Source organism: Pseudomyrmex gracilis, unplaced genomic scaffold, assembly GCF_002006095.1.
Source record: "Pseudomyrmex gracilis isolate BER0280 unplaced genomic scaffold, ASM200609v1 scaffold_2730, whole genome shotgun sequence".
Classification (NCBI taxonomy): domain Eukaryota; kingdom Metazoa; phylum Arthropoda; class Insecta; order Hymenoptera; family Formicidae; genus Pseudomyrmex; species Pseudomyrmex gracilis.
This window is the reverse complement of record NW_018023314.1, coordinates 3,018-13,633: the sequence shown is the minus strand read 5'-3', so window position 1 is coordinate 13,633 and position 10,616 is coordinate 3,018. Positions and strand designations below refer to the sequence as shown.

Below are 10,616 nucleotides of genomic sequence, written 5' to 3'. Positions count from 1 at the left end.
AAGGATATCAACTACCAATTAAAACGAATTAGGCTGGATCCTCATGCAGACATCGGCGCTTTGACATCAATCAACGCTCAGTGTCAAAGCGCCAGTGTCTGCATGAGAATCCAGCCTTATTTCTGAGTATTTTTGATAAGATATTTACAATTTGCGACGGAAATAATTAAATAAACACCGATATCTGACATAAAAAATCGATGCATCGATGTAATGATAAGGAAAACATCAAACCAATTAATCGATTATTAAAAAGAAAACTATCGTTCATTTCGATTAATCGTAAAATATTGCCCATCCCAGTCAGAAATGTAACATTGATTTAATGTTGAATTGACGTCTGAGCTGTTGAGAGTCGGTTGAGTCGAATTGAAGGTTGATTTTTGTATAATATCGACTAATGTTTTTCCTCTTGTGCGGGCTTAAGCTTTTTTNGCGCATGCGCGAATCAATGTCATCCGGTAACCAGCACGGACCGGTATGGCTCGGTCATCACAGGTCATAGTCAAACAGCAAAAAGAAAGTAATGTAAATATAATCGTGTGTTGTGCTAGGTAATTAATGTGAAATAAGTGATTTGCAAGTCTTGACACTTATAGTATGTAAGCGTACATGTACATGTACAAATCTTACGTACACGAGTAAACTGTTTTTTCGACAACACGACAGTAAGTAGAATATAAACAATCTTTTTACATCGCAATTCATAGATTCTATTCGAGTTAATGCATGTAAATTATCGAGTAAAAGTAATAAATTGCAAAACTTTAATTAATAAATATAAAATATTTGTCCAATATACGTTCACCAATGCCGGCTTTGCTCACGTATTAAATGTGCGCATATCAATTAATGAATTTAATTGAGATATTGATATAACTTCAATTAATAACAAACTTTTGTTCTGTTAATTATTACATTATTTGATACTAAATAATATATATAGTGACGCAATTTTGCATATAATACTCATCTCTCAGCCTAGTTTATAACCTAGGTTAGGTTATAAACTATATTAAATTATAAGAGTAGGTTTAATATATATATAAAATAAAAATTAAATATTTAAAAAGAGTTGCTTAGTAAAATTAAACAAATTGTATACAAAAAATAGATATTTAATTTATACAATTGGTTTAGTTTCGAACATAGTAACTAACTGTTTTCGCTGTTACTGAATAAATTAGTATCAATTAAAAAAATAGATAATATTTTAAGTAATATTTATTTTTACATATTTTTTTTCTATTGTACGCAGGAATTAACACTTGCTGAAAAAAATAATTCTAATTGATAAAAACATAGTCATAAAAATAGTAACTAAAAAACCAAAATAAAGGTTTAAATAAATATACAATGGACATCGATAATAACAAGGTACGTATAATTATTTTTATATTTANTATGTTATATGGTTTTGCATGTACGTGTGTATGTGTATATTTAATTTTTATATTTTTGAGCGTCATCAATTATTATTTAACAATCATACAATGTATATATCACATAATTTACACATTATATTATTTTTAGTTTTATATAACAAGTTTTTTTAGTCAATTTAAATAGCTATTTTAATATTTACATTTTTATATTTATACAGTAATAAAAATGTATTACTGTTCTGTTATTTTATATAAAAGAGGTTTATATAGAAGAAGTTTATTTAATAATTTTTCTATATATCATATATATTTGTAATTCTTGTAGTTTTTGCAATGTAAACGCAATTGGAAAAAAAAAACTGAGAGAAGAGCTATAAAACGATTGAAGATTGAAGAACAGCGAAATTATGCTTTAAAGAAAGTTTCTACATTACTAAAAAAAAGGAAATTAAAATTTACACATAGATTCAACAATTGTAGCAGCAGTAGTGCTACTGATAACTTTTCCATAGATATTAATTGTGAAATGTCAGATCAAGTTGAAATGTTTGAAGAGAGAGAAAATAATATGTCGAATGAATTGATTAAATTGAACAATAATTCTGAAACTGAATTTGAGATCAGTGATCAAGAAGACATAGATTCTAACGAGAGTGCAAATATGAGTTTGGAAACAAATACTGATAGCGAAAATGACAATATTGATGTAGTTTTTCACAACGATGAACAAAAAGAAAAATATATCATATTAAGTTTACAAGAATGGGCATTATCAAGTGGAATTCTTTCTATGAGTAAAATAGATGAACTTCTTGCCTGGCTTCGTCCAGTGTTTCCCAATCTACCTAAAAGTTATAAAACTTTGCTGGGAACACCTGATAATATAAATATTATTAATTTTCAAAGTGGAGGACAATTTTGGTACAGAGGAATAAAAGATAATTTGGATAGATTTATTTTAGAAGAATACTTAAAAGTAAAACAAAAGATTGAAATAGATATCAATACTGATGGACTTCCTCTTTTTCGAAGTTCTAAAAAAAAATTTTGGCCAATTTTAGGACATCTGGTAGGAACTAAAAATGAACCATTTGTTATTGCTATTTATTTTGGAAAGTCTGATCCTAATGACGTTGAAGAATTCTTGCAAGATTTTGTGAATGAAGCAAAAAATCTGATTGACAATGGTTATATACGAAATCAGAGAATTTATAATTTTTTTATTAGACATTATATTCTTGATGCTCCAGCTCGAGAGCTCTTAAAATGTTGTATAGGTCATAATGCATATGCTTCTTGTGAGAAATGTACAGTATGGGGAGAACGATCGGCTAATAGGCAAACATATGTTAATCTTGATGCTCCTTTAAGAAGTGATAAAACTTTTAAAAATCAAACACAGTCTCATCATCACAAAGGAATATCACCTCTTCTCAGACTAAATACTCAAATGATTTCTCAATTTCGTTTAGAGTCTATGCATTTAGTATATGAGGGTGTATTTAAAAGATTGTTAGAAGTGTGGATGCGATGGATAGGCCCATGGAAATTGCATTGGACTATTGTAGAAAACATATCTGCCATGCTAATCCAAATAGCTCCTTCTTGTCCTCAAGATTTTGTTCGAAAACCAAGATCTCTAAATGACTTAGCATTCTATAAGGCAACGGAATTTCGTCGTTTATGTTTATACGATGGCATTGTGATATTTGCTCAGCATCCTGATATAAATATTTATAAGCATTTCTTATTGTTACACTGTGGGATTTATATTCTTGCACATCCTGTTCTTCATAAAATTATGAATGACTATGCAAACATTTTGCTCAGAACTTTTATTACACATTCTGCAAAAATTTTTGGAAAAATGTTTGTAGTATATAATGTTCATTCTCTTTGTCATTTAGCACAAGAATGTAATGATTATGGTCCTTTAGAATCATTCAGTGCTTTTTGTTATGAAAATAAATTAAAAACAATTAAAAATAATCTTAGATCAGGTTTTAAACCTATTCAACAGGCAGCTAAGCGTGAAATAGAACGAGGAAATGAAAAGATTGTATTTATGGATTCTGAAGTTAACGAGATTGTTNTTTCAAAAAAACATAAAGATGTTAATGAACTAATGATTGATGGCACTCAATATAAAAATGTTTTAATAAATGATGTGCTTCTTGAAATAAACAACAGAGATTCATGTTTTAAAACAATTGAAGGTCAAATTGTAATCTTAAAAAATATTATTCTTCAAGAAAATAATAATGTAATTTTTATTGGTAATAGTTTTATAAATGTTAAAGATTTTTACATATATCCTTTATCTTCGTCAGAACTTGGCATTGTTAAAGTATCTAAATTGAACAATGATAGATTAATATTTCCTCTAAAAAGTATTGCTGCTAAGTGCTGGCTTATTCCTTTGGAGGATGAATATGTTTGCATACCCTTGCTTCACACAATGCCTTTTTGTAAATAGAATGCCAGATTTTTATATTGTTATTATTTATATTCTTCAATGTTATAAATATCAAATATATCAAATAAGAAATTTAATTCTTTTTTATCGTAAGTACATCTTTTATTGAACATTATTATTCCTTTATGCATTTTTTTATATCTTTTTTATGTGATACTTATTTCAAACTTATTACTTTTTCAGTTTGTTGTTGTAAAATTTATAAATGAAGATGATATGTGTGATGATGAAGACGATGCTCTTTTTGAAGTCGGACTTACTAAATGGCTAGGAGATATAGATGATAAAATGAAAACAAACATTTCTTGGCCTCCTAGATCTATACAAAGCGTTGCACTAAAAAAAGAAATGAATGCATCTCTTTTATGGCCAAAATATAATGTTGTTGTTTTAAGATTTTATAGTACGTTAGTTTGTTTGGTGCATATACATTTTTATATTTTTTCTTGATTTTATTTTAAAGTTTATTTGTTTCTTCCATTTTTCTTATTAGATACACTTTTGGCTGCACGCAATGGACTGAATGGTTTTATTATGTCTTCTAATTATGAAACAGATATTGAATTTGGTCGTGGTAAACGAAAAAAAATTGAGCGACAATCTTTTTCATTTGACTCTCCTAATACACAAATGATTAGAAAAACGGTTAACATTATTCAAAGTTCTGATTCAGATTCTAATTCAGATGATCCTGGGACTTTGCAATTTACAAGTAAAACAAATGTTGCTGCTCCACCAGTTGTCTTTTATAAATCTCAGAATAATAAAAATGAGCCTCGAAAAAGCACTAAGCATGACAAAAATATAAAAACTAAGATAGTAGAGAAACCTCAATCAACAAAAAACACAATAGTAACGTCTCTTCAAAATAAAAAATCTAGAAAAGAGATTATGCTTACAAAGATAAGTGAAGCGCTGAAAAGCACTTCCGCTATTAAAGATAATAGAGAAGAAATTATAGAAGCTGCAAGACAAAAACAACAAACATGTGATACAAAACAACTTGAAATATCCTCTGCATCACTTCAACATGATATGTCTCAGAAATATTATAGGCCAACTAATGTAAGCTCAGAAGTTAGAATATCTCCTCCAAAGAGATGTAATGTAGAAAAAAATGAAATTTATAGTATTCCACAGCATAAAACTTCAATGGAAGTGGAAACTAAAAAGAAAATTAAAGAAAATCAGAGGGTTTTAGTTGCGTCATCAGATAATGATATTTCGCATCCCAAAAAATGTACGAGATATCTAGAGAGTACGGCAAGTATGTCAGAAGAAAATATTTTTGATTCTTGTGATGATGAATCTATTGAAAAATCGCTATCAGTGATTACTACACATTCTCAATCTGAATTCAGTGAGTCTATTGATGCTTTCCATCAAATAAAAGAATTATCTTGCTCAAGACCTCGATCAGGTATAATTATAATTAACTTCAACAATTTTTTTATTTTTTTCTAATTATTACGTTTTAATATTTATAATTTATCATTTCCTAATTATTTATTATATTATGTTTTAATATTTAGTTTATCATTATTTCTAGATAATTTGTCACAGACTTTATCTGAAGTCAAAGATTTTCAAAAGAAAACATATATTCAGAACCAAGAAATTAGTAGTAAACTAGACATAGTTATTATGAATTTAAGCAGATTAAATCGTTTTCTTCTTCCAAATGAAAAGAGAATAGTAAGACCAACAGATCTTCCTTCACTTCCATTAAAAACTAATGAAGAATTAGAACAATTTGAAATATTTTTATCTAAAGGTGATAACATAACAGCTACCGTAAGTTATAATTATATTCATGTTTCTCTTAAATCTTTTTTGAAGAATGTTTTAATTGTTGATATTCTGCTCATAGATTTGTTATATGAATCAAATTATTGGCTCTCGAGATAATGTCAAAGAAGCTACATATAAAATATTAAAAAAACTTATCTCGAATACATTGGCATCCGAGTTTAATTTGAAAGGTGGTGGCAATCCGTCCAAAAAATGTTTTGAAAAGTTAACATTATACGAAGTTGTTGAAGGTAAACAATTAATTGAAATTAACTTAACATTATATTATTAATNGCTATACTTATATTTATCATCAAATTTAAAATTATTATTTTGCTATATTATTGATTAATGGTTATGTATATATACAAAACCTTTCTGTAAAAAAACTTATACAAAAACAAAATGTGCTGCATTTTTAGGTGCCATTTTAAGCAAACAGCCACAGACAGAACTACCTGAGATTGCTGCAGCAACTTCCTCGTGGCTGAAGCAAGCTCCTTGGCGTCGTCAAGATGATGGAACAATGGGCAAAAGAACAAAATAATATATGATAGAGACTGTAAGAAGAGCTTATATAAAAAAATACTTTAAAATATTTCAATATTGTTAATTGCAATGAGTAATGAAGTAATGAAGAATAGTTTACGTAATAGTTTTCCTTACGTGATGTTCAGTTTTTGCAGTTTATGATTATAAAAGAAATGCAATATGTTTTTTATTTTATTAGCTATATATATGTTTTTATTTCATTAGGTTATATAAAATCATAAAAGTATTTTAATATATTTTTTTTATGTAAAAAAATAGCTAATACACTATTATATACCTATTATATTTTACTTTAAAAAATATTATATATAACTATTACTTGTAAAACAATAAATATATTTATATTTTTGTACAATACTTTTGACATTATTTATAAATTTACAATAATTGAATATACTTAATTGGTCGATTCGACGTTGAAATTATGTTAAAAAATAGTCAAAGATTCGTCAACATTTTATACCATTTCGACGTCGATTCGATTAAAATTTCAACTTTACTTCAACATTGATTTTCGACGTTAATTCGATGTTTCATCAACTATATATTTCTGACTGGGATCCCTATCTTCTTGCTCTTGGTCGCGAACAGCTGTGCGAGACACACGCATCTTTTCGGGCTCCCGTGCGTACGCGAATCTTCCGTGCCGCGAGTTAAGATTCGAGGCGAAGTGATTCTTGTCGAGAGGGTGACCCCGGCAGAGTCCAGGAAAGCTGAACGAGTCAGTCCGGACGGAAAAGACCGGGACATGCCAGAAAACAACCCGCGACGGTGAGGTGCCCGTTTTAGTTCTGTTAGCCACGAATCCGCGTTGCACAGGCCTCGTGTCGAGGCTGGTTGCTTGCCTTTCGCGTTTTGTTTGTGACGGCAAGGACGTATCCTTGGCCGTGTTCACGATTGTTTTTCGACTGCGGCCAGAATCGGGCTTCACGGAGCTTCGTGGCCGTAGTTGTAAACTCGTAGGTTAAGTACATGTTTCGTTGTGATTTCGCGAATCGAAGTCAAGCTCTGGAGTGGCGATCCGGCGCCAAGTAGCCTATTCGCGTTATTTGTGTCCGTCTTTTCCTATTTCTTTTTGTTTTGTTTGTCTAGCGAGCGTATTCGTGTGCGGGTGCCGTGATTATCGAAACGTATCGCTAGCGTACCGTCGGATCTCGTCTACCGACGGCAATCAGCCGCCGCGGTGAGAAATCGTCAGAACGAAATTGGATTTTTCTCGTGCGATCGGCTAGAGTAGGGTGTGTGCGAGTCGGAAGCTGTGGTGCTCGGTAAGGAATATTGTGCCAAATTAACGTGCGGATTAACGACAGTTTCGGATGGTGAATTTTCAGGACAATTATCGCCGAATAATTAGCGAGCGTACGGTGAATGCGTGTCGCCTTTCGAGCGTATAAGTTGTCCGGGATTATTCGCAGTCGAGTAACGTATCGTATCGCCGATTTTCCTGGCGCCAAGATAAAGAGCGTTGCCAATCGTTTTGTGATAAGAAAAAGGGAAAAGCCACCTCCGACGTCGCACCCCCTTCGCTCTGTATCGCGAGTATTTTCGTTCGAGTGCATGCGCGTAGATTGAGAAATCGGCTCGACTTAATCTTTTAGGTCTAGCGACACGAAACCGGCGAAAGCTGCGTGGCAGAGTGAGCCAGTCGACCAAATTGCGATCCTCAGCGAAACAAGTAAGTCCGGGTTGATCCACGGCTTGTAAAAAGGCGACTGCACGCTATTTTATTGCGGCTTATGGTTTGCCCTGCACATCTGTTTGCACTCTCTAGTTGTTTAGCCTGCATCTAGCTTTGCGCCCCGCGATTGCTATATTCTCGTGCCTACGCTTGTTATCTTTCGGCTGGAATCCTCGAGTACCGTTTCGCGTCCAGTATTTTTGCGGTGTCGTTTCGATTCATTAATTTGTCTCGTTAACTCGCGTGACACGGATTGTTAATTGTCGTAATTCGTCGTGGATGCCGTATCTCTTTTTGTTTGCATTATTTTCGATTATACCGCCGTAGCTTATTCTGTCTCATATTTCTTCTATATTCTTTCTTTATTATCACTTCTGTTATCTTATTGCTTTTATATTATTTTGTAACCAATCTTTTCTTTTCTACTATTCTTTATATCTTTTATTTTATATTATTTCTGCCTTTCTACACGCGTAATAAACTGTCAATTAATTCTTAACTCGTGCTGATTAATTCTAACTCTCTTTCCTTTACTTGAGCTTCCTATCGCGAGGTCAAGGGACAGCCTGTATTCCGAATTTTTACTAAACCCCGCCCCTCTCCGTTCCCAAAAGAGCTAGTCGGCCCGTCGTGCCGAGTGACGCTGATTTTTGACGCGACTCCGCGTCTGGCGCGCAAAACGATAACCAAGTATTCGTCGACTTGACCCGGCGGTGCTCGTTCCAGGCCATCTTTTCTGTCCTGCCAGTGATTAGACGTTGTCCTCTCGCGGACGCTCACCTAAGTCCCGGGAAGTAATCTCCGTTTGCGGGGGAGCGGCGCGAGAATTACGTTACCACCGCGAAAAAAACGTCACAATATATATATATATATATATATATATATATATATATATATATGTATGTATACAGGGTGTCCCAGAATTGGTGTAACATCTCTCGTTGACAGGTAGAAGAAGTAAAATTGAGCCGAGAAGTCCTACACCATTTTGCTAGATTCGCAATAGTTACCGAGATTTTAATTAACAAAGATCAACGAATAAATATGCATCGGGCTGTCTTACGCGTGTAAGACAGCCCGGCGCGCTTCGCGCGCTTACGGTGTTACCCGTAGCAACATATGGGAGAAGCTAATATAACAGCATATACTATACATATACATTGCAACACTTTTTCCGCGGAAAGGCTGCAATAAGAAAAACAGCTCGTCCCCGACGTGACCACTGTCACCGTCCGGATCAGCCCGGAAATATTCTCGGGATAGTCTGGTTTCCTAATGATGTAATTTGGGCACCAGGCACGCGATTCGCGTACCAATTATCGAGACGTCCCGTCGGAATTCAGTCCGACTAGCTCTTTTTGATCCGAATGGAGAAGTGCGGGGTGTTATATCGCGATAAGGAGGGAACACAGGAAGACTAAATAAAAGACGCCGAATGTAAATTTAAAAAATAACAGATTTATTTTTGAGCCTAAAGATTGAAATACTACTGAGATCAAAAAGTAAGGTGAAATTGTCATTTAAAACTCCCGGGCATTAGGAAGGCAGGTAATTTTTTTTCCTAGGTTGGTAGGACTGTCTATAATATTTGCCAAGCGTCTGTTTGTCAAAAGGTTTAATTATCTCCGAGTTACACGTGTTTTTGTAAACAATCAAAAGTGCACTTTTCGATTTTTACAATGGGTGATTTTGTTGAGCAAAGAACTTGCATCAAATTTTGTTTGCGGAACGAATATTCTTGTGCGGACACGTTGAAAATGTTGCGGAAGGCCTTTGGTGATCAAACTATGGCACAAAAAAACGTTTATAAGTGGTACAACGAGTTCAAAGCGGGCCAAGAACGCGTTGAAGACGAACCACGCTCTGGACGATCATCAACGTCTACCGACAAGGGCCACGTCCAAAAAATCAAAGATTTGGTGCTTGCAAATCGTCGATTGACAATCAGAGACCTCGCTGATAGTGTTGGAATATCATTTGGCTCAGCCCAAACCATTTTGAAGGATGTTTTGTGTCTTAAACGCGTCAAGTCCTTCATCACGATAATGCACCGGCTCACACTGCATTGGTTCTTTGCGACTTTTTTGCCAAAAACTCTACTCATATCGTTCCGCAACCACCGTATTTGCCTGATTTGGCTCCGTGCGACTTCTGGCTATTCAGCAAACTCAAAAGGCCAATGCGGGAACGCCTTTTTGACACGATTGAGGAGATAAAAACCAAATCGAAGAAGGTCTTAAAGGCTATACCGAAAAAAGACTATTCCGACTGTTTCGAGGACTGGAAAAAGCGTTGGCATAAGTGCATTGTATCTGGGGGGGGATTACTTTAAAGGGGATGAAATTGAGTTGGATGAATAAATAAAGAATTTACATTTTATAAACAAATTCACCTTACTTTTTGATCACAGTATATAATAAAGAAACAGGATAACAAACAAAGAAAATATTATATAGTGATCGAGTCCGTCGGTGAGCAGAAAACGGTTTATTGGAGAATGGAATGCGAGCTCAACAATGAGTCTCGATACGCCAGACGGAATTCTCCGAATTTTGCTGCGTTTATTGCGAGTTTTGTATACGTCGCGCGAAAACTTGTTTTCCAGACAAATTCCGAAGTCGCGTGAACGGCGCGATTGACAGAGGTTTACGCAGTTCGGCCGGCCGGGTCAACGACCGGATTAGGCTTCGCTCGCCGAATCAGCTGTTTACAATTTCGTAGTCTTTAAAGCGGA

General features: G+C 33.8%; 1 protein-coding gene across 1 annotated transcript; it reads left to right on the top strand.

Moving 5' to 3' along the window:
• Positions 1 to 5,072: 5,072 nt before the first annotated feature.
• LOC109862954 lies at positions 5,073 to 6,211 on the top strand. The gene is made up of 4 exons (XM_020443120.1): positions 5,073 to 5,281; positions 5,411 to 5,655; positions 5,732 to 5,903; positions 6,075 to 6,211. The coding sequence occupies exons 1-4, from the start codon at positions 5,131 to 5,133 to the stop codon at positions 6,197 to 6,199; spliced, it is 693 nt and encodes a 230-aa protein (XP_020298709.1). The 5' UTR covers positions 5,073 to 5,130; the 3' UTR covers positions 6,200 to 6,211.
• The last annotated feature ends 4,405 nt before the right edge of the window (positions 6,212 to 10,616 follow it).

What these genes read in the sequence shown, in the direction of transcription:
- LOC109862954 (XM_020443120.1), top strand. Translation starts at nt 5,131, where the DNA reads ATGTCAGAAGAAAATATTTTTGATTCTTGTGATGATGAATCTATTGAA. An exon ending in GTGATAACATAACAGCTACC is followed by an intron (nt 5,656 to 5,731) that starts GTAAGTTATAAT and finishes TTCTGCTCATAG; the next exon opens with ATTTGTTATATGAATCAAAT. An exon ending in ATTATACGAAGTTGTTGAAG is followed by an intron (nt 5,904 to 6,074) that starts GTAAACAATTAA and finishes CTGCATTTTTAG; the next exon opens with GTGCCATTTTAAGCAAACAG.